The 23378-nt window shown below is 34.7% G+C and overlaps 1 protein-coding gene across 1 annotated transcript; it reads left to right on the top strand.

The window, feature by feature from the left end:
* The first annotated feature begins 4376 nt into the window (after positions 1 to 4376).
* On the top strand, positions 4377 to 5287 carry LOC143304700 (uncharacterized). The gene is made up of 2 exons (XM_076627212.1): positions 4377 to 4972; positions 5180 to 5287. The coding sequence occupies exons 1-2, from the start codon at positions 4520 to 4522 to the stop codon at positions 5285 to 5287; spliced, it is 561 nt and encodes a 186-aa protein (XP_076483327.1). The 5' UTR covers positions 4377 to 4519.
* The last annotated feature ends 18091 nt before the right edge of the window (positions 5288 to 23378 follow it).

A 23378-nucleotide genomic window follows, 5' to 3' on the forward strand; every position in this document is an offset into this window, starting at 1 on the left:
GGGATTAATGGAAGTCAGTCGCGAGAAATAAATCATGAAAACACATTGTTAACACTTTTCTTTAATAAAATCTGTGCGCAACTACAAATGTAAAAAATATATATATGTCGGAGATGAAAGAACACCGGAGTCTGTAATTGAACAATTGTAGTTATTCAATCCGATTGTAATTGTTCGAGAGTTGTGATAATGAGCTTGGGCTCGAGGCCACAGTCAGTCGCCGAACGTAGCCGCGGTTACGGGATGAACGCTTTGCCTAACAAAGGTATGGAGTAATTCTATAGCTCTCCTTAAAAGAAATATTCGTGGCGACACGCGACAGTAAACATTCCAACGGTTTCTGTCCCGTGGCTCGCCACACGCAGACCCTATTCTTCGAGTAAGATGATTGCCAGATGTCGATGCGTCTCCGCAGTACATGTTCGGCTAGCCCGAGGGCCCGTTATAAATCTTAAGGTTTAGTTAACTAAAGTCCTTCAAACAGACAAACAGTCTTTGTCCCAACTACGGGAAGATAGGGGAGACATATTTTTCAACGAGCGGCGTCTCCCACTAGCAACTTTCCCTCGAGGGCGGCTATCATCTTTTTCTAACCACCGATATGGAGATTGACCAATTAGCAGCAACGCCAATTTCCCTTACTTTCTGAACAAAGGCTTTTCTCGACGAACCCGATGATCTCGTATCCTTAGACACACCCCATTATAGTTTTCCTCTGTGGCATCATCGGGACGGGAAAGGCATTCTCGCTCGCGATCTCATTGATGAAAGGAGTAACTCTTTACGATCAGTGAATATTACGCGTCCGACTTTGATTTTGTGAGTACGTTCATCTATCATCCCGTCGACCGCGGATTCGTTATTGAACCTAGGATCATTGTCATTAGTTTTTCGAGTACCTAACTACCACGGTTACTTGTCCGGTTCTGTAATAATCGTATTTGCACTAGTCAATGTCTTCTCTATTGCATAACGACAACGTGTAACCCAAACGAAGATTCCTTTCACGCCCCTAACCCTAATTCTAATGTAAACCCGACATATATATATATATATATAATATTTTAAAATATTAATAAAAAATAATAATATTACTATAAATATTTAATTATCTATGAAATTAAATTATAAAATATTAATACTTAAATATTCTACCCTTTATTTTTAAATTGTTTAATATACAATTTTTTTTATTTTGAAAAAATGGAAATTACTATAATATAAATTGTATAATATATAATTTAATAATTTTTTATTTATGATATATATATATTAAATTATAAAATATCAAAAATTTCAATTATATATTAATATAAATAAAAAATATTAATGATATTATAAAATTAAAAATATTAAAAATTTTAAGATTGTATTTTTAATATTAATAAAAAAATATTAATAATATTACTATAAATATTTTATTTATAATATTTAAATAAATATAATTATTAAATTATAAAAATATTAAAAATTTTTAAATTATATTTTTAGTTCTAATAAAAAGATATTAATAATATTATTATAAATATTTTATTTATAATACTTATATAAATATAGTAATTATTATTATTATTAAATTATAAAAATATTAAAAATTTTAATGTAATATATATATATTATTTATTCATTAATACGTTCATGCTGTAATACACGAACATATGCGTTACTCTGCTACTCACGATGCATCGTAACAAGTATGCATTTTTGTATGAAAAACCGTTTATTTTCATTTTATGTTCGTTTTTAAAGTCAGATGCGATACGAAATAACGTCAGTGTTGTTTTCTGGCTGCTCGCGAACATATGATATCTATTCCATTTTCAAATTGATTTTATCTACACGTTAAAGCGAGCTGTGGAATAAATCAAACTTGCTCGAGCCTGCTTGAATCTCTGTATCATTGTATCATAATGTGAGAACTTTCACAAGCCTAAATCTTTGCAGTCTGACGATCGAGAACATTGCTATCGGAAGAATCGCTCTCATCCGTAAACAAGATATTTCCAAGGATTGCGTTATAATTTTCTTAGCGGCTAACCATCGAATATTCGTCAAACGACATAATTTCGCACACGGCGAACCTTATAACGTACACCTTTTTGGCGTATTATTTTTCCCACTTTTTTTTTTTTTTATTAACGTGGAGGACACCAGGTCGCTTCTGGGAAAAAGCGGCGTGGTAGTGGCGGACGCCAACGGACTAAAACCTCCATGATGACCGTCCCGGCAGCGATCTAGAGGGGCCCGGGAACTGGTGTGAGGGATACACCCCCCCCGCGCTCAATACACCCCCTAACGGAGCGATATGCGGCCACGTCACACCGCGCCTCGTCGCCGGAGCCGCCGTGCCAGACAGTCCGGTTCCCCTGCCGGGCTGATTTGCTGCCCCGGGGCGCTGAGTTGCCAGCGCCTAAGTTTGCACCCCACCGGGGGGCGCGGCGGACCTAGCGCGCCTCACCGAAGCGCTTCCATGGCCTCTGCCGCGCCCTCGCCGGTCAATTCTCTCAGGGTGAGAGTATTATTTTTCCCACTGCTGCGTGTGAAACCCCTATTGGACAAACTGTTCTTTGCAATACATCGCTGGATAAATACGCGCACAAACACGCAATACGTGCAATAGAATGCTCGAGGTCAATTTTGCTTTTTGATCCTCTTTTTCAACAGATCTTCGCAAATCCGAAGGTGTAGAATTACCTCCCAAAGACGTAAGATGACAACAAACACTTTCTTGACACACTGTATAACATTGAGGTATCCAGTTTTGCCACATACAATTTTGTCATTGTCACGTTTGACTTTGTTCATTGTAAAGTCAAATTTGCACACTCCATCTGTGAAATAGTACGAAGAAATCATAGTGACTTGTATTTCTTATGATATCATGATGCCACATAATATATAATACAATACAAAAATTCGCGAACAGATCACTCGTTAATTGCTTTTAAAAGAATTACCACGGAAGCTTCCTAACACGGTACCCGGGGGCCAGGGATTTATTTCGTCGATAAGTTAGGTTATTAAACTTATGTTCTTTCATTGAAGACATCGATGGACGCTGTGTTCCAGAAATAGCCAATCACACTTGGCGAAGCATAATAGTAATTTACAATAACAAATACTTAAGAATGCCTAATTTTGCTAAACATAGGGTTCAATTTACAATTATGTAAATATTACTTCTTGAAAGTAACTTCTTAATCAATTTTAACAAATTTTGTAAAATCATGTAATAAATCTTATTATTTATCATACGCGTGTATTAAGCCAATTGCCAACCGAACACGTTCAAACTGTATTTTTTTCAAAACGGGACCTTAAGCTAAAAAGCTTTATTTCACATATTCGATTTGTTCTTGTATGTGGTATCAGCACCTAGTCGGATGCCCGCGTTATGCAGGACACCCTGATGGCGTTGAACGCAACGATTCAAATTGAACTGAAAAGTCGTTATGTTTTCAGAGGACTTGTGTGTAGAGGATGGTTGATCGTGAGATTTATTAGACAAGATTGCTCGTTGTTGAAACCTTCAAGTATATTTTCAAATGATTAAATAAATAATTATAGATAATGTTCGCAAAGACGGTAGATACTCGTAGATACTGATCCATAACTCTCGTGAACTCCTTACGATTGCGTCCGTTTAAACTGGTATAGTATGAACAGATCGGGGGAGAGTCGGAGAATTCAAATTCGTCTTTGTTCGACGGTTCGACGGTAACGTAACGGCGACATTGTTTTGCCCGGAGTTTATTTATTAATATATTATGTATGTCCTCACGATCTTGATACTCCGAAGCAAAAAAACAACAACATGATTTGAAATGTTCTCTAGCTCATGTACCGCTACGTGTACTTTCAAGGAGCAAAACTGACACAGTTCCGCTTGTGACGCGAGACGGAGATTATCGTTTCACTTCCTTTAACGCATTTTTGCCATTGAAAGACACTAATTTCTGTGACTTGCTTTATCTCTGTTATAAATCTCTCTTTATATTTAAAATTTTATAGTTTTTGTGCAAACGTAAAAGGTAAGTAAATATTAATAAATATTATAATAATATAATATAATGCTATATAATAATATTAATAAATACTTCGCTATTTACTTATTTTATTTCCATTAAGGTATATTGTATTTTTCATTGCATTACTTTCATTTTTATTTAGTGTAATAATAAACGCATACGTTAATATTCATTGGCATTAGTGTAATTGTAAGCTTCACTGTAAATTTAATAAAATTTATAAGAACGGAATTATTAAAAGGGTATATATGTGTAATTAAACTAGATTCTATTCTCAATGTTACTTCATTATTTTATTATTGTTTCATATATATATATTTTTTTTTTAATTTACATGTGCTTCTAAGTTAATAGAACTAAACACATGTGTATGTATTAATTGCTATATACGTCATAATTTCAACCATAATATTAAATTATGGTATGTATTATTAAAAAGTATAGTTTAATGTATATATTAAATATATATCATTTATTCGTAGATTTTAAATATGGATACTGGATCAAAGAAGGAGATTAAAGAAATGATTACCAAAGATATATCGAATATACATAATTATTCCTTGGATGTTAAAAAATATATTAACAACCAGCTTGAAGACACTCTGGATTATTTACATGGTTTAATTGCTGAAATACCACAATCAGTCCCTGGCCCTTCAACTACAAAGAGGCCGAAGGTTTTGAAGAAAAAAGGTTATCGCCGTAAAGAGACTATCCCAGAAAATGATATTATCAATACTGACAATACAGTAACAGATTCAGCAGTACATGATAAAACAGAAAATAAAGATGTAAAAACTGGGGATGTGCTGGAAACAACAATTGACCGAACAAAAAGAAAGGCTGCAATAAAAGCTGCAATTAATATTAAAAAGCTGCAGTCAATGTCACTTGTTACAAAATTACGAAGGCTAACTCTTGATGATGACAGTAATGTAAATGTTTGTGTCATATTATGATGAAATTTAATACTTTCAATCTTACCCCATATCTTATGTTACTAATCAATACTAACCCTTATATGTAGTATCCAATAATGTTTGATATCGGTTAATTAATGCGTCAAAATCTAATTGCTTATACAATTGTATGTACATTGTGTATATAAATACTACTATAACGTTGTTAAATATATTCTAAATTTTTAGAGGAAACGTGGAGGCCGACCTAAAAAAAAGGAAAGTGCTAGAAGTAGTTCAGATGAAAAAACACAAAAGGTCCTACAAAACATAGTAAAACAAAAAAGAATGTTTTAAGCGAAACAATTTCAAAAGAAGATGCAAAACAGCCAGAAAGGATTGAACCATTAAAGTCTTCAATGACAACAAGAGATAGTAATATAAAGAGAACTTTTTCACGGAGTGAAAACACGAAGGGTAAATATTCTAATATTATTGATGATACAGTAATTCCATCAGCAAGAAATGATATTGAAGATCCTTCAATGTGCGAGAATGCACTTGAGAAATTTACTCCTCTTATGAATTCCACGATGGACATCAATTCTACTTATACGCAGAAGATGATGGACGCTACCGCAATTGTAGAACCTTTATCACCAATAAAATCAAACGAAATGGTAGTAATTAATAAAAACTTGGCTAGTAGTATAGGAAAAAATAATGAACCTAAATTTACATCACGGTCGCCAATAACTCTGCAGGAGGAGGTTCAGCAGCTGAATTAAGCTATTGGACTCACCGAGTTCGAAGAATTATTCGCAGAAGATGAGCCATCCCGTGAAAGGGAAATGTCTAATAGAAACATGACGAAACAGGACATTCAAAATGAAATGAAGAAAAATGTGCCCGTAAGAAGGAGAATCGAGGCCTTTGAAAAAGAAAAAATTTCAGAAAAAGCCATTGTTCAAAAACTGGCATGAAGATCTGTCGAAAAAGCAAAAAAAATCTTATTAGCGAAACAAAAGAAGGAGACTCAGATGATGACATCGCAGGTAACATTACAAACAGTATCAAAGTATTCTTCTGTTATAAAAACACAAGCTATTATTCATTCGATATTTTATCCAAAATATAGCTCCAAACAGTAAGGTCCACTTCTGTTTTGCACAGTAAACCTGACGACGACACATCGGACGATGAAGCCAGACCAAGGCGTACAATTCCACATTAGGCGCAATGTAAGTGTTGTTTTACTTAATGAGTTAATAAACATTATAATGCATGGAGTACTCGAATTTTTATCAATTTTAGCATACATACGCGAAAATGAACTTGCAATGCAACGATAAATTCCGAAGAAAGCAGTCTATAAATTCTTTGATAGAAGAATGTGCACACCAGATTTAACTGAAATGTTTGAAAATATAGATAGGAGTAGATTACAATGCACGTCCAGTGCAATATGGAAGACACCACCGCGTTATTCCATGATGGAAAACGAATAGAAGTTATAATTTGTTAAACTGAATGTTGTTGATTTCAAATTGTGCCTTAGAGCAGGAATACTTGCCATACCTTGCGTGTAATATAAAAATGATGTTACATTGCAACTATCGTTAAAAGATGTATGTGTTCTTAAAATATACCAATGAACGTAAGACTATTTCACTTTTTATATTTTAGAATGATCATAGGCATATATTACTTTTATTATACTAATCAAATTTTACCATTTTTTCTTATTTATATGTATCTTCTTAAGAATTAATAAATAAATCAATTAATAAATAATTGTTTTGGTACGACTTTTTAATGAGAAGTAAATTTTATTAGATTTGCCTTATTATCACTGTCGTGTAATAATTCGCGAGATACGCGTGATATAATTCGCACGATTAAATAGCACTGGTGATTTCGTCTCTTCGTGTAACGAGGAGGGTCTGGTAAATGGGTCGACCGTGGACGTTCAATCTTGTAAGAGAACAAACGGCGGCACCGTATCGTCGAGCATTTTTCTTTCGGTCAACAGCCATCCATTTTATATTTAGCACATTCGGTTGCGACGCTAAATTTTCGTTACACCACCAGTTGTTTCGTCTGAAATTCGCGTGACGTAAGTGCATTACACTCTCGCACCCGTCAGCCATTCCTGCGACCACTTCGCGTGCGTTAACTCGATAATATTTCGTCTCTGTTACCTTGTCTCCGTTGCTGCTTGACACATATCGCTTGCTGGACGACTGATCGATGAAAATTAAAACGGGACGCTGATTTACCGTATCGTTATTTTTGTGTCAGGTATTTTCTTTTTGCCGTTTCGGCGAATTATTTTCATTTCGAACTTTTTTAGTCTTATTGTTACGTCGATTCTTATATTTCAAGATCTAGTCTTGTACGTACGCTGGGGAGCGCTTTTATTTATTGATTCAACAAAGAATATCGTTGTAGGTGTCATACATGCGAGTAAAAGTAACGAAGTACGAGCAGTTTCACTGTAACATACTTCCTGATAATTTCTCGTTATTTATACCATAAGTATCAAAGAGGAACTCTTATCTCGAACGTGGATCGATTTGTCGATAATGCATGCGTGTAATACTCGAGTGTCGTTCATACAGCGTAAATATACGTGCAGATACGTAAACCTTTTATGATTTTTGTATCAAAGGCAGACCTGCTATAATACTCGCAAGTGAAATATAATTCTACGAAAGAAAATGGAGCAAAAGAGTTTCGTTGGTAATATATTCTTCCTTTTTCATCACAAGTTTCCTCTTTGTTGTGCTTCTGTTACATTATAATCCTGTTAGATTTACGCGCGTAAAATTTCACTTTGTTGCACTATATCTCATCATCGCCATCTGCCGAACACCTGTGAGAAACGCGGTTTACTTTGTCTCAAAGCGAGCAAACGTCTAATTTCACAAATTGGATTTTCATCAACAGCGAGAAGGGCATATGCGATGTAAAGGAGGCTGTAAGGGCGTCCTAGGGCTTACGGTGGTTGTCACGATGCCGGAAATGGCGTCGAGCAGACACGTCAAGGGAGAATCAGAATCGCTATTGGCAAAAACCATCGCTAACATTTGTCCTTCGCGCCACCAAAATTCTATCTTCTGAGATATTTTTCGCGTTTCCGAGGTCATCGCCACTCTCCTTAACTTTGCCTTACGATGTATAATATCTCGATGTTACGGTAGTTAGAAATTTGTATTAATTTGGAGAACCTTGCAAAAGTACGCAAATCTGCTACGATAGTCGGATAGAGAGTATCGGCAGAGATCTGTTCCTTTATCGTGAAACTCTCTCGGACAACTTAGATGCTACCAGATATCGATTCTCGCATCCAACCATTTCGTAATAAACGTAGATCACCCAAGAAATTTCTCAATTGTCATCCGTTAATTTCGCGCAACTTTTGCTTTATTTTAGCTACGTGGGAACCTATTAGTGCGCAAATGTTACCCCGAAAATGTTACTCCTCTGTGCCAAATATCGTTCACGTGTATAATCAAAGTTGCATAAAACCGCGTACAATTGCATCAGGAAATTTCTAATAATTTGCTCGTCTCGCAGGACGAAAACAGGCTCACGAAGGATCCCTCTGTTCTGGCTATCGAATGTACCGCAAGCACGTAGTTTCAAGTGTCCGTTCTCTAGAAAATTCGAAACAATTTATGGTCGATGGTCGAGTGAACGGTGCAACGGTCGAGTCGGAAAGATCAGAAAGACAAATCGTCATAGTTCGAACAGACCGGGAAGCAGAAACGCACTTCCATGATCATTTGTATCGTTGCTCGATCTGTTGCTGCGCAATGACCGAGCAAGCTGTTGATTTTTCTTTTCTGCGATGCTACTATACTCTACACTTTATGCTTTATACCGTTCTTTTGCCCGCTATTTACCTTGTACGCGAACTTTTTATCGCTAGTGGATAGCAAAAATCCTTTTTTATCACGAATTTTACATGACAATGCGTAGGTCAAGGTGGACGTAAGACAAAGGAAGGTGTAGATAAATAAGACAGGGTGTATTTAAAAATAATAAGTTATTTATTACAGTTTATTTAATATGTATACAGGCTATTCGTATTATAGCAGCGATAGCTAGTGTTAAATTAACAATGACAGTTTCTATCGTAGTTAATATTATATTGGTTATTGGCCATGACGAAGGCGAATTTTGATAGCCCTGGTCGAGGTCGGTGGTCTGGATCTATAACAAATAATACTATATTAATATAGCAAAGAAATGTCGTAAATATCGATATCATTTGCAAGGCGATTCTTTTTGGGCATAGTGAAATTATGTTGATCAGTTTGTGGATATTAGGTTGAAATTAGATAATAAAGTTATAGATTTACCCGTTTTAAGGGATTGTTCAGGCGCCGTTAATTCACTGGATATGTCGCCCTGAAGCAGGATGTTTAAATTTTGGATCATATATTGTACTGATAGGAAGTATTTTATCGATACAATTATGAGTTTATTTGATTAAAATATCTAACGTAGTGTCTAGTCACCAAACGAATTAGTAGATCAGCCGTGAACAATGGCAGTAATTTGTATAATAACAAAGGATAAGCCAAATATAGCAGAATGACTCATCGGCTAGCGGGAGGTTGTGTCTAATTATCAAAAGCGAAAGAAATATGAAAGATCCTAGTTTGTAGGACTTGTTGACAATCAATGTCAACAATTTTTTCGTTTGGTCCATAGAATGTTTTGAGTGGGCTGTATTTCGACACACGACAAAATTGATAACGTAAATAAATCTTATATATTTGTTTCAAGAAATGATAGCTTGTTTGTGAGCGGTATCTTTAAGACAGGTTGTTGAAAACTGGATGTTAATTCGGATTTTATATTTTCAATAACTTCGCATGAGTATTTTAGTCAAATCTAGCACGAATCGAACAGGTGAAAACAATCTATACGGCGTTCGTGCTGAGGTGGTATGGTGATAGGTGCGTAAGGAACTACTCTTGGTGTTTTTAACGAACAATAGTTTATTTAGAACTAATCAACAATCAGAGTTAACAATTAACAATTAACAATTACACTTAACAGACAACTGGTAACAACTAACAAATAACGATAGACACCGAGAGATCATTCGACGCGTTGCTATGCAAATAATACCGAGGAGTTACACATTTAATGGCGTAAGACAGACCGCCTGTGCTTTTGTTTCGGATCGCGCAGATTCTTCCCTTCGTAGCCCATCGATATCGTAGCCCAGTGCTGGCACGTGTATGCTCTTCCGAGAATTCGGCGGAAAGAGTGTGAAGATATCGATGGTACATTGGGCACGTCGGTGTTGCGCTTTGGCGGCGTCGCGCTTTGCATCCGGAGCCGTTGAAAAGTTCCGTGGCCCGTGCCGCCACAGTGCTTGGCAGGCTTTTATTTTGTTTACCTAGTGGATCGGTATGATAGAGTTCGAGACATGTGGAAAGTACGGCTTCCAGGCAAGCAGGGGCTGATTCAGCGCATTAAAATAAGAAGAAAATTTCGTATAAACGTTTTCGAGTAGACGCTTGCTTTGTGTCACAGTACTTTCTTACCTATCTTTAGAGAAATTACCCGAATCGACCAGTTCCAGTTTCTACGGAAACGCGAATGCGTCGCGTCATAGATCGTCCATCTTGTTCGAACAGCTTACACGAATTTGTCGAAAATTTTGATCGTCACGTCAACTAACGTTTTATAAGTAAGAGATTTTAAACGTCCCCGTATTTAATAATCGAACGGATTCGGATCCGAAGAGCGTATTGGTCCGGAAATAAGGCCAGCACGATTTATCTATTTTCCAAGAAATCGTTCATCTGTGTAATGTTTAGCATCGCAAAATAAGCTATAAGCGGAACGTATGGTCATATTAGGCATATTATGTTATATAAAATTTTCTTCTTATTTCAGTATTCAGAATCAACCTCTGCCATATTTTCCACGTGTTCTGATTCACCTTGTATAATATATAAGAATGATAATTGCAAATATATTTGTATAATAACTCTATGATAAGCGCTTAATAATACATACAGTGAACTTGTACAGAGTAACGTTTGCTGACTGTCGGAGGCACATTGTTGCTGTCTATGCAAAGACAAGTGCCCATTTCTTGTCGAAGAACTCCAGTCAATTCTAGCGTTTCACCCACATAAGTTTTCAACGCTGAAACATGAAGATATATAGTCGTTATTTTTTAGCTTTGCCTCTATTTGATCTTCATCTTATCTGCTTACGCGCTTAATAATAGGACTAGGTTTGGTCTACGTAAAAATTAACTTCTTTTTATTAAGACTCATATTTATTAAGATTTAATAAGATACAATTTATTAAGGTACATGTAACGAAAGGCAGGAAGTAGTAACATTTTACGTGAATTTGCATGGATCGAATATGCTGATGTGCTTACGAATAAGAGAGTATTGATCGATAATTATTAAAGCCAATTGTTTGTGACATGGGAATAAGCAAAAGTCATTTTTAAGTTTAAAGATCTTTAGTTTAGTATTGAAATGTGTTTAATGTATTTTAGCAAAAGTAGATAAAATAGGAATATTAAAAACATTAAAAACTTAATATCTAGTTCTTGTATTGTCCAAAGTTGTGTTTTGAAGACAAAATTTGACAAAAATGATGCATATACAAATGCTATCTGTGGTCATTAATATATTTTTTCGTTATCGACAGAACATTTTCCCTTGATTTTATTGACATATTGGATTAATCACTTCTTTAAGTTACTCGTTGTTGAAACAACATCAAAATCGTATATTGTTTCGTGCTAAAAAATCTACTAAATCCATTGACAGTGAAACGATATTTCGTATACGGTTCTTACAAGAATTATTATTATTTAAGACTTAGGAAAACGTATATACAGTAGCCACGCACACTGTGCGTATTTCTGGCGCGCGTTTCCGTTCAGTGACAGTACTTCGGCGGACTGGATTGCCGAAGCGAAAGGGTTAAAAAAATACGATAAAATCACATGTAGCTCTCTATTTGTCTAGTCGCTTTTGTAGCAATATCACTATGTCCTCTGACATACTTGAGGTTTCTTACAATTCACAAATTAAATGAACAACTGTGCAAACGAAATCGCTGCTGTAGAATCCCCGCTTCTGTAGAATCAGTCGTATGGATTTCAAAATTTAGTGTGTTGCCGGGATTAGCGTTATCCAAAGTACGCCACAGGAATAGAACATAAAGATATTTCTCAAAACTTGTTATTGCTGGTATGATATTGCTGAAATACAAGGCTGCAGTTTCTTAATGTCGTCAAAACATTCAGTTCTTTTTTGGTCAGTCACTTTTCGCGTGTGTCACGACCGGCATACTTCAAATCCGACGGACTGACGATAGAGATAAAGATGTGGCGGCACTCTGCGACAATGTATATCGCTGAAGTGCCTAATGAACCATCAACATCCCAACGGTCCTTCCACCGAAGGTTCTAGAAGAAAGAGCACGTGGCAACGATCGCGGACGCCTAGCAAATGCATGGACGGTGGGGATGTTGAGGGATGACAAAAGAAAGTAATCGGATCCGATCGAAAGTAAAATCATAAGAGTCAGTCTTAGAAAGTCACGCCTAGAGTTCGGAAGTAGATTGTAAAGTGTATTGATGTTAGAAAAAAAATAAAGTTTTCTTTTTTTATTTTTTTACCTCAAATTCCTTTTTTATTTTGTTATTTTACGTGACACATACATCGACACTCTGTGTTACCACAGATTTTATACGAAATAGTGAAATTGGAAATTGAATACTGTATTCAGAGTTAAAATATAATGCTATATGGAAATGAAATAGCACTTCAAAGACTTGATAGATTTCGTTAATAAAATAAAGCAAAATAAATCTTTAATTCACTCACTACGAATTTATGGTATTGATTAAAATCAATGAATGTAGAGTTACTTCCGATTAAGGGTACAACTGTTATAAATTAAGAGCATAATTATATTGAATTAATGGGAAAATGTTGTTATAAATTATTGGTATAACTGTTAAGAATTAATGATGTAATTGTTTTAGATTAATGGCTTAAATGTTATAAATTAATGGCTTAGAAGGTATAAATGAATAGCTTAAATGTTATAAATTAATAGTTTAAATGTATAAAATAACAGTTTAAATGTTGTACATTATTGGCTTAGATGTTGAAAATTAATAGCTTAAATGTTATAAATTAATGGCTTAAATGTTATAAATTAATAGTTTAAATGTTATAAATTAATGGCTTAAATGTATAAAATAGTAGTTCAAATATTGTAAATTAATGGCTAAGATGTTGTAAATTAATAGCCTAAATGTTATAAATTAATAACTTAAATGTATAAAATAACAGTTCAAATGTTGTAAATTAATGGCTTAGATGTTGTAAATTAATAACTTAAATGTTATAAATTAATAGCACAAATGTTGTTGAGAATTGTGGATCTTTGAAGTCGAAATAATGTTATAAGAACACTAAATTTATACTGAGGATTAATTTTAAAATAGTAATATATTTATTTCATGGACGATTTCTTATATATTCATCGATACACACTTGCACGCGTCTCAGCACTTTCTTCTATACCCGACTGTTAACGGAGTGAACAGTTTACATTCATCTGTTTTCGAGACGCCGCGCACACACATACATCCACACGCTGATATTCACATACAAGTATCTCTACTACACATTTAACCCAGTCCAACACAGAAAATTATACATATCTCAACAAATGTTATAAATTAATAGTTTAGACGTTATAAATTAATTGCTTATATGTTATATATTAATGGCTTAAATGTTATAAATTAATAGCTTAAATATTATAAATTAATTTCTCAAGTATTGTAAATTAATGGCTTAGACATTATAAATTACTAGTTACAATGTTGTTATTTGATATTTTTTTTTATTTACCTTATATTTAAATTCTTCTTGGATGTTCACTGTCCGGAATTTCAGGCACGAAAGAGCTCATGCGCGACTTCCGCGTTCCTTATATATCTTGACAAGGTGTCGAGATGTCAATCAAACGTTAACGATCTCTTGACATAGCAAAGGACGGGTTTTCCATTATAACAAAATAAAATTGAACAATTTCTTAATTTTTATCGTAAATTGGCGCCTTCGACGATTTAATACGCTATCCATTTTTATCATTTTAATAGTTTCTACAAACTAAGACTAAATTCACACCTCCTTGATACTAGTTTTCGACTATCAATTAGTTTGAACAAAAAGGGAAAAGAGCCTAACGGCAGTCGATGACGTTACTGTGAAATATGTTATGGTATTTAAATAATCAGCCAGATAAAATTCATATTAATCATTATATTATATTATCGATATTCGTTCATTTACTCGTGCTAATTACAAAATAAAATGTTCTCTTTTCTTGAATAACACCTACATCACCGTCTGCGATATTTAAATTTCTTATTTAATGCTTATTTAAAAGTCAGGTACCTTTTTAATTCCTCTCAAGTTAAACGAGTAAATTTACTCGTTATAGTTGTAACATAAAATGGCTATTTTCTTCAATACCACTTGCATCGCTGTACGTGATACAAATATTAATTATGTATCGAATAATATGTACCAATTGGCTGTAATCGTGGTTAGGTATTTCTTCGTTTGATCTATCAAGAGATCTATTAGGCTATTAGCGAAAGACTTATTGATTCCTCAAAGATGTATCTTAACTTAAATCTTAAAGATTAACTAAATGATTATATTTGATTAGTGTTCGACAGTGTCTATCATATTCAGCCATCTTCTTTTATAATTGATACTGCTCGGATCAATTATTTTATAATAAATTGCAGATTATGCCACGGTATATTATAAGATATTTGTCTATAGCTCTTTTTTTCTAATTCATTGATTTTATTATTAGTCTCGTTGGTTTTTCCTGTGAGTATCTGCTGTACGTACATTGGAAATACATAATGGATACGTACATTATATATATATTTTAAAATATAAAAATAAAAAATTAACAATACTATTATAAATATTGCTATTATAATTAATTAATAATAATTTAATTAGATAATTAAATTAAAATAATTTATAAATATTTAACGTAATAAAATAAAATTTTTTAATAAAAAATTGAAATTTTTTAATAAAATTGATAAAAATTGAATTATCTTGTATATAAGTATATATTAATATATAATTATTAATTTTAAATATATTAATTTTAAAATCTTTATACATATATTTAATTTTATAAAAAAATTAAGATATAAATATAAATATTTTAACTTTAAATTGAAAAAAATGCATTATATATAATTAAATATTTATATATAAAAATTAATATAAATTATAAATATTTTATTATCTTGAGATATATAATTAAATTATTATTAATAATAGGTAATATTAATTTATAATTATTTATTTATTTATATATATATATATACGTCGGGTTTACATTAGAATTAGGGTTAGGGGCGTGAAACGAATCTTCGTTTGGGTTACACGTTGTCGTTATGCAATAGAGAAGACTGACTAGTGCAAATACGATTACCATAGAAGCGGACAAATAACCGTGGTAATTAGATACTCGAGAGACTAATGACAATGATCCTAGGTTCAATAACGAATCCGCGGGCAACGGGACGGTAGTCCTACGCACTCGCAAAAAATCTAAGTCGGATTCTGTGTTAATATTCGCTGACCGTAAGGCGTTAATCTTTTTGTCGATGAGACCGCAAGAGAGAGAGACTTTCCGAACCGGTGATACCCCAGAGGAAAAATATGACGGGGTGTGTCTAAGGACACGAGATCATCGGATTCGTCGGGGACATCCTACGTTCGGAAAGTAAGGGAAATTGACGCTGCTGCTAATTGGCCAATCTCCATATCGGTAGTTAGAAAAGGATGCTAGCCGCCCTTGAGGGAGTGTTGCTAGTGGGAGGCGTCGTTCGTGGAAAAATAGGTCTCTCCTGTCTTCCCGTAACTGGGACAAAGACTGTGTATCTGTTGAAGGATTTTAGGTAACTAGATATTAGTGTTTATGACGGTCCTCGGGCTAGCCGATCACGTACTGTGGAGACGCGTCGATATCTGGTAAACATCCTGCCCGGAGAATAGGATCTGCGTGTGGCGAGCTACGGGACAGAAACCGTTGGAATGTTTACTGCCATGTGCCGCTACAAATCTTTCTTTTAAGGAGAGCTATAGGATTACTTAATGCCTTTGTTAGATGGAGAGTTCGTCCCGTTGACCGTGTGACACCAATTACCTCTCAGAGAAAAGACATCGACTCCCGACTGTCGGACGCCAACGCCGCGACGCATCTTAGTCCCCATCAGAGATAAGGCCCCAACCCCGACTTTCGGACTCCTTGGAATCCACACCAAACCCCCCAACATCCCCAAGCCAGGGTGTATATAAGCCGAGACTTCACCCAGCCCGGGGAGTTCTCGTTCTAGTTGCTGTTCTTGTACAACACCCCTTTCTCTGTTCAACGTTATTCTACTGTAAGTGCCAAAGTCATAATAAAGTTCGATAAAAGAGAATTAATAGTTGGGCTACGACTCAGCTTTCTTTTCTCTCGCAACCCAAGTATCCATTTTACGTGACATTTTGGCGATCCGTGCCAGGATCCATCAACTTCAAGAAAACGAAATTACGCATTTCGGATGCGATCGACTGCAGATCAGCTCACTTTGCGTGAAAACGACTTCTACGGAAAGCGGACTACGGTCATCACCAAAACTGAAACTGGTCACGAAAAGAAGAATATTCAGGTAAAGAACTGGATTCTTTTAAATATTATCGTACTCGTCGCAATAGCTTCGCTAGTACAGACTCCAACAACAGTACAATAACCACTATGAGCAAAAAATCAGAAGACACATCTTCTGTTAGCCCTATAGCTACTGGTGTGGATCCAAGTATTCGGGCCATACTAGACGCTATGCAGAAGCAGAACGAAATCAAGTTAAGAAAACTGTTAAAGGAGACTATTAAAGCAGCGACTAGTCGGAGTTATCAGGGTAGTTTAGTTTCTAATACTTTGAACAAAAGCTTGGAGAAAACAGACGTTACTGTAGGAAATGAAGAAATGGTTTTGAAAGAATTTTCAAAAGAATTGCAGTCTAATGTAGAAAATTCTTATGAAAAGAAAGTATCAATTGACACCGCTTCACAGGATTATATTTTCATTAAAACAGACTTAATGTTTGATGTCAATAGCGCAACAGAATACCAGAAAGAGTCTGTGAAACGAAGGAAAGAAGATATTGCAGTATTGTATAATGATTTGTCACCATCTTTGTCACAAGATACTCAAAATTTACAAGAATGGTTTGACAAAAAAAGTAAAAGTTTAGGAGAAGCAGAAAAAGATCATAACAAGAAGGACAATATTTCAATGAGAAATATTTTGGACGGCGATACAAATAAAGAAAACCAAATTGAAACGAAGGAATTAGAAGCAGTTAGTAAATCAACTGCTGAAAATGATACAAAATCAATAGACAACGTTGAACAAAATATATCATTAGAATCCATACAAAAAGCAAGAGATAATGCTTACAATAATGAACATTTGGTTATAGAAGAAGACCAAATGATGACAGCGAAAAATGCGTGTGACACTACAGAATCAAAAACTTCAGCAGATCTTATGTCGAGAAATTTAGATGCTAATACACAAGAGAAGTCTTTAGAGAATAAAGATGACAAGAATCCATCTCCATCTATGTTAGATAGTAGTAAACGGAGCAGTCGTTATAATGTTGCTGCAAAGCCTGCTACTTCGCCAAAATGTGAAGAAATTGTTTATAATCAAACCAGACAATCAAACACAAATAAAATTTTGCGGAGCGCTTTAAAGACGAAATTAATCGAAGACAAGTCTGAAATAATTAATAAACAAAAGGCATCGGAAAATGTAGAAAATAAATTTGCCAAAGAAGAAAAAAGAGGTGTTAAACAAAAATCAATTTCAGATAGTGAAAACGAAACAACTGATACTCGTCAACGAAGGGAAGTTCTTTTAACGAACACAGCTAGTGATAGCGATAGGTATAAATCTGTAGAAAATGATAATGCAGTAACGGGTGTAATAGCAACTGATGAAGCGAAACATAGAGGCAGACCTGGGAGATCGGATAAAGTCGAAGTTAAAAAAGATGAAGATACAAGGAAGATCCTACAAAATGAGAAGGGTGGATTAGAAGAACAAAGAAAACTCGAAGAAGATACAAAAGAAGAAACTGCAGAGACAGAAGTCAATTCAAAAGGTATATTAAATAATAAGTGCGATTTACTTGATACCGAAAGAGCTATTGAAATTAATGATACGGTTCAAGATATTAAATTTACTGAAGGTAGAAGCCGCACTCAAAATGATATGGAAGATGTAGTAGAAGATTCACAAGAATTATCTAATAAAAGTAAGTTTTCAGAAATAAGGATTGCACTTAACAAAATTGAATATACAAAAACTATTTTACGGAATAAAAAGAATTCATTAGAAAGAGAAAGAGGAGTAAGGGAAAAGAAGAAAATGTACAGACAGAAATTATTTCAAAAAATATATCAGATGATAAATGTGATTTGCTTTAGAAAAAAAAAAAAAATATTATCCACAAACTACATTAGGAATTTATCTATTTTAGTGGGGAGAAAGAGAAAGGATAGAGGAGTTGATCAATAGACTGTGGATTTTGAAGCGTTTATGAAAAACTTACAATTTTAATAAAATATTCAATGTAAAGTCTTTGTTATAATATTCAGATAGATAGATGAAAAAAAACTGAATTTGCATAATTACTCATGGCTTATTGATCAATCATGCGACTCGTTCAGAGGTAACTCGAGTTGTAAAGGCGACAATTTATTAAAAATGGTATATCTGACGTACGATGCATTTGCTTATGTTAAACTATTTAAATAAGTATAAAAATCACGCGAAAAAAAAATCTACTGAAAATAATGTTGAACTAGTTAATAATAATAAATCATATAGTGAAACACAAACCTTAAATCAAGATTTTAAGTTCAAAAAAAAAAAAGAAGAAAGAAGTTGATAAAATGACAGCAACATGTAGCAGCAGATGAGAGAAAATAAGCCAAATTTCTAAAAGAAGAAACGATGCTCAAGAACTCGGAATTTCTCGAGTGGATATGCTAAACAACGAATTTAATGAACAGTTGAAAGAACGTGAAACAGCAATAGAAGACTTACATCAAATGTTAAAGCATCAATTGGAAATTCATAAAGTTGCCTTAAATGAAGCAAGTTTGAAAATAGGAGAACTGCAGAGTGCAGTGTATCAATGTGCACTAAAAATGCAAGCGACGTGACGATTACTTTTAGAACACCACAAGCACCACGAAAACACAATCAAGACCAAACAAGATCAAGTTCAAAAGTGAAGTTACGTGAGCTTATTACTGCTAACGACCAAAAATTGAATTACGATCCCGAGCATCAACTCGCTGATCTTCAAGTAGAATGTTCCGACAAAGACAGGACGACACAAGAGTTCGAGAAGCACATAGAAGACATGAAGGAGGAAGTGCAAAAATTAGAATTGCAACTCGACGAGTTACAAAAAAAAGAAAAACACACACGCACGTAAAAAGAGTTCAATCTTTTGGAATACAAATTGAAGAACTAACAATAAAATTAGAAGAAATAACATAAGTCACAAATATGAAGTTGACTTGCTGGAACAAAAAAAAAGGCCAAACTTAATTCATGTGTTAGTAATTCAATGGAGGAACGTGAAGCTGGAGCTAAAGATGCAAAAGAGATAAAATGTAGTTCTTGAACCACAAGGACAAATAATCTGCCCTTCAATGTGAACTAGACGAACTAAAGGGTGAATATGAAAAAATGGGTGATTTTGGATATAAATATGAAGAAGAAACTAATAAATTGAAACTGGATTTTAGTAAAGTAAAAGATATGAACGAACAAAATAATTTTCTTAGAAAAGAACTGGAAAACGTCCAAAAACTTTCCAAAGATGTTAATAATCGCTTACTCGAGGCGAACCAAGAATTAAAAGATTCACATAGAAAACACACTCTTATTTGAAAATTAAAAAAAAAGAAAAAAAAACATCAGGAAGAATTAGGTGATATAATAAAACTTCATGATGAAGAAAAATATAAACTGATACAGCATTGGTGTTCTGTAGAATGTCAAACTGCCATAAAGGACATTGATGGAAAAGTGCAGTAAATATTTAAATAACAATCCATGACTTCTTAAGTAATTGTAACAATCTTGATGTTTTACTATGGAACAACTAGATGAAGTGCACAGTGACATTAATAAAGTAGAATCATCGATAAAAGTAGATGTATCTTCTTCATTAATATCAGAATCAACGACTGATATTATAAAGAATGTGCATGATATTCCAGAAAATCAAAAAAAAAAAAAATAAGTCACAGGAATGTACAGATAATACAATTCAAGATGGTTTAGTAGTAAATAAATGTGATGTAACAGATTTAAATAAAAACAAAAAAAAATTTTTAAAGTAAGGAAAGTAGTGAGACAGAGAGCATAAAGAACGCTGCGATTAATGAAGTAGAACAAGAAATAATAAATAAGGACCCACAAATTGATGATCAATATAAAAAAAAAAGATGAGAAATTTCAAGAAGAGCAAGCAGAGAATACAACTGAGATTGGAGATCATTCAAGATATGCAGGTGACACATCTTTAGATAAAGAAAGTACGAACGATGTTGAAATATTTAATACAAATGAGGGTGAACAAAACATTGAGAAACACAACGTTTGTACAGTGTTAAATATAGATACAGTTAGTGTTACTAATGCTCAGTGTCAAGCATTAATTAAAACACTTGGTGAAACTTTTGATGATAAAGCCCAAACATTGCATCTCACGGATACAGACACAGATTTGTCTAAACTAGTTGATAGTAGTTCAGAAGTAATGGTACTGACTGTAGAAACTATTATATATTAATGATATGAATGAAAGTACAGAAGAAAATATTGTTTTAACTGTACATGAAAAGGATGCTGTTGTAAATTCCAATGAAGAAAAAAAAATGTTTCTGCAGAACAAAGACGAATGAAGAACGCTGAAATTGCAAATGAAGAATTTAATTTGATAGATTATGCACGAGAATGTGATGCAACAATTATAGAAGTAATGTCAACAGAAATTGTGGCTCAAGAAGTTTCTGAAAATTGTAGCCAGAAAGACAATTATGACGTATTAAATCATACAAAGACAAGAAACGATTCTATAACTCCTATTACCTCAGGAGTAGTGATCTAGAAACTGCAGATGACATTGATATTAAAGAAAAGAATAACAAGAAACAACAAATGGAAATGGCAAGATTGATCTTTTGATAGTTTACATAAAATTAATGTAGAAAAGAAAATTATTCATAATAAAATTGTCGTACTTATACATGTTGCTAATACAGAAGGAAGGAATAAATCTATAAGTGAAGCAGATAAAGTGCGCATAACTAACAAAAGAAGTGTCATTCAAGATATCTTTGATGATTGGGGCATTGAAAATGCAGATGACAGTCAGTCGGTATCTAAAGCTCCAGATACTGTGGAAATTGAATTGAAAAGTTTACTAAATGACACAAAAACACGAACTATAGAGGAAAGCACAGTTGTACTGGTTGAAGAAGAAATTACATGCATGGAAAAAGAACCAGTTGTAGATGCTGAAAAGGCTTTAGAAGTTGCTAAACAAAACAAAGAAATGCAAGTATCAAAGGAACAACTGGATAACAATCAAACTATAAAGAAACAACAAGATAGTATAAAACCATTACTCAAAGACCACTAACTCATTCTATATCACAGGCTGTTAGAAAGTCTACAAAAGATTCAACACGTGATACTGCGGCATTTCGTCAAACTTAGCAAATTATCCCTATTAATCGTAGTCGAAATTTAACCAGCCAACAACCTTCACAGGTTGAAATAGCAAAAGCATATACCACGACGAAGAAGAACAAGTACAAGTCGAGCCAGTCAGAGTCCAATTCCATCGCTCCATACTGAGGAAACACTAAGATTTTGGAGGACCAAAATCAATCTAAAGAGGGGGGTATGTGACATCAATCACATCTCAACCTACATCAGTGATAATACATCGACGGTCGACTTTCGAACACTTTTGGACACATCACCACCTTATCATCATAGCATACACCAAGCCTGTGACGCACCTTAGTCCACATCAGAGATAGGATATGGACCCCCGACCTTTGGACACTTTTGGATACATCACCACCTTATCATCATAGCATACACCAAGGCTGTGATGCACCAAAGTCCACATCAGAGATAGGATATGGACCCCCGACCTTCAGACACTTTTCTACATCATAACCTACACCTATCCCCTCAACATCCTAAAACCAAAACGTATATAAACCGAAACTTCACCCAGCTCGGGCAGTTCTTGTTCCTCTTCTAGTTGCTGTACTCATACAACCCCTATTCTCCGGTTCGATGTTATTTTGTAGGTGTTTATAATAAAGTTTTATAAAGGAAAATAAGTAGTTGGGTTACGACTCAGCCTTCTTACTACCACCCAAGTACCAACTTTACGTGACAGGAGCCGCCTCGGACCAAAGACTGATAATATAGGACTTGGGTTAAGTAGTAGAAAGGTAGTCGCGATACACTGTGTGGTTTTTAATAGTTCTTACACACGGTGTGTACGCGAACCTTTCCCACCAAACTAGATTAAGAGTGGGGCCGCTCCACTGGGATACGTCGCAAGAGAGGGTAGGAGATCCGACCGGCCTTGGATACAGTGTCCGGCCGTGGGAGGGAGGAATCCGTCTTCAATGTCTCTGCCATGTACATAGCTTTGTTTCCCCCTCCTTCCATTGTATCTAAGGCATGAGCCTGCTAGGTAAGCCTTACTGATGAGTCCACTAGCAGGCTCTGGACGAAACACACTTTTTTTCTTCTTTTTCTCCGTCTTCCTTCATATATCCGTGATAATTGTAGCCTGCTGGCTGTAGATGTCGCTTGCCGGGGTGTAGTACTGCTGTATTTCCTTCTTATTTAGATGTCGTGGAAGAAAAATCGGACTTTGGAAAAGTACGAGGCGCCGGGATTTGAACCCGGGATCCGAACGTTTGTACTCTATGGCGCTAACCACTGCGCTGCCGTCGTCCGACACTAGTTGGTTTCGAGTGGTGAGATTTGCGTTCTCGTGTGCCGCCACGAGAGGAAATCTCAGTGTGGGTGTGCTTTCTGAACGAAGAACGCGGATTCGTTGTTCACACTTTTCGTTAGGAAAGTGAGGGTGCCCATTGATTATAGCCAACGTTAATGAATGAAGATAGGAGGAGGAAGCCTCCTACCAACGTGGCTCGTGGGTGACATTGTTTATTGGAAAAATAACTACCCGCTTTCTCCGTTATTTGTAAGAGTGCGC

The sequence above is a fragment of the Bombus vancouverensis genome, unplaced genomic scaffold, assembly GCF_051014615.1.
Source record: "Bombus vancouverensis nearcticus unplaced genomic scaffold, iyBomVanc1_principal scaffold0049, whole genome shotgun sequence".
In the NCBI taxonomy this organism is placed as follows: domain Eukaryota; kingdom Metazoa; phylum Arthropoda; class Insecta; order Hymenoptera; family Apidae; genus Bombus; species Bombus vancouverensis.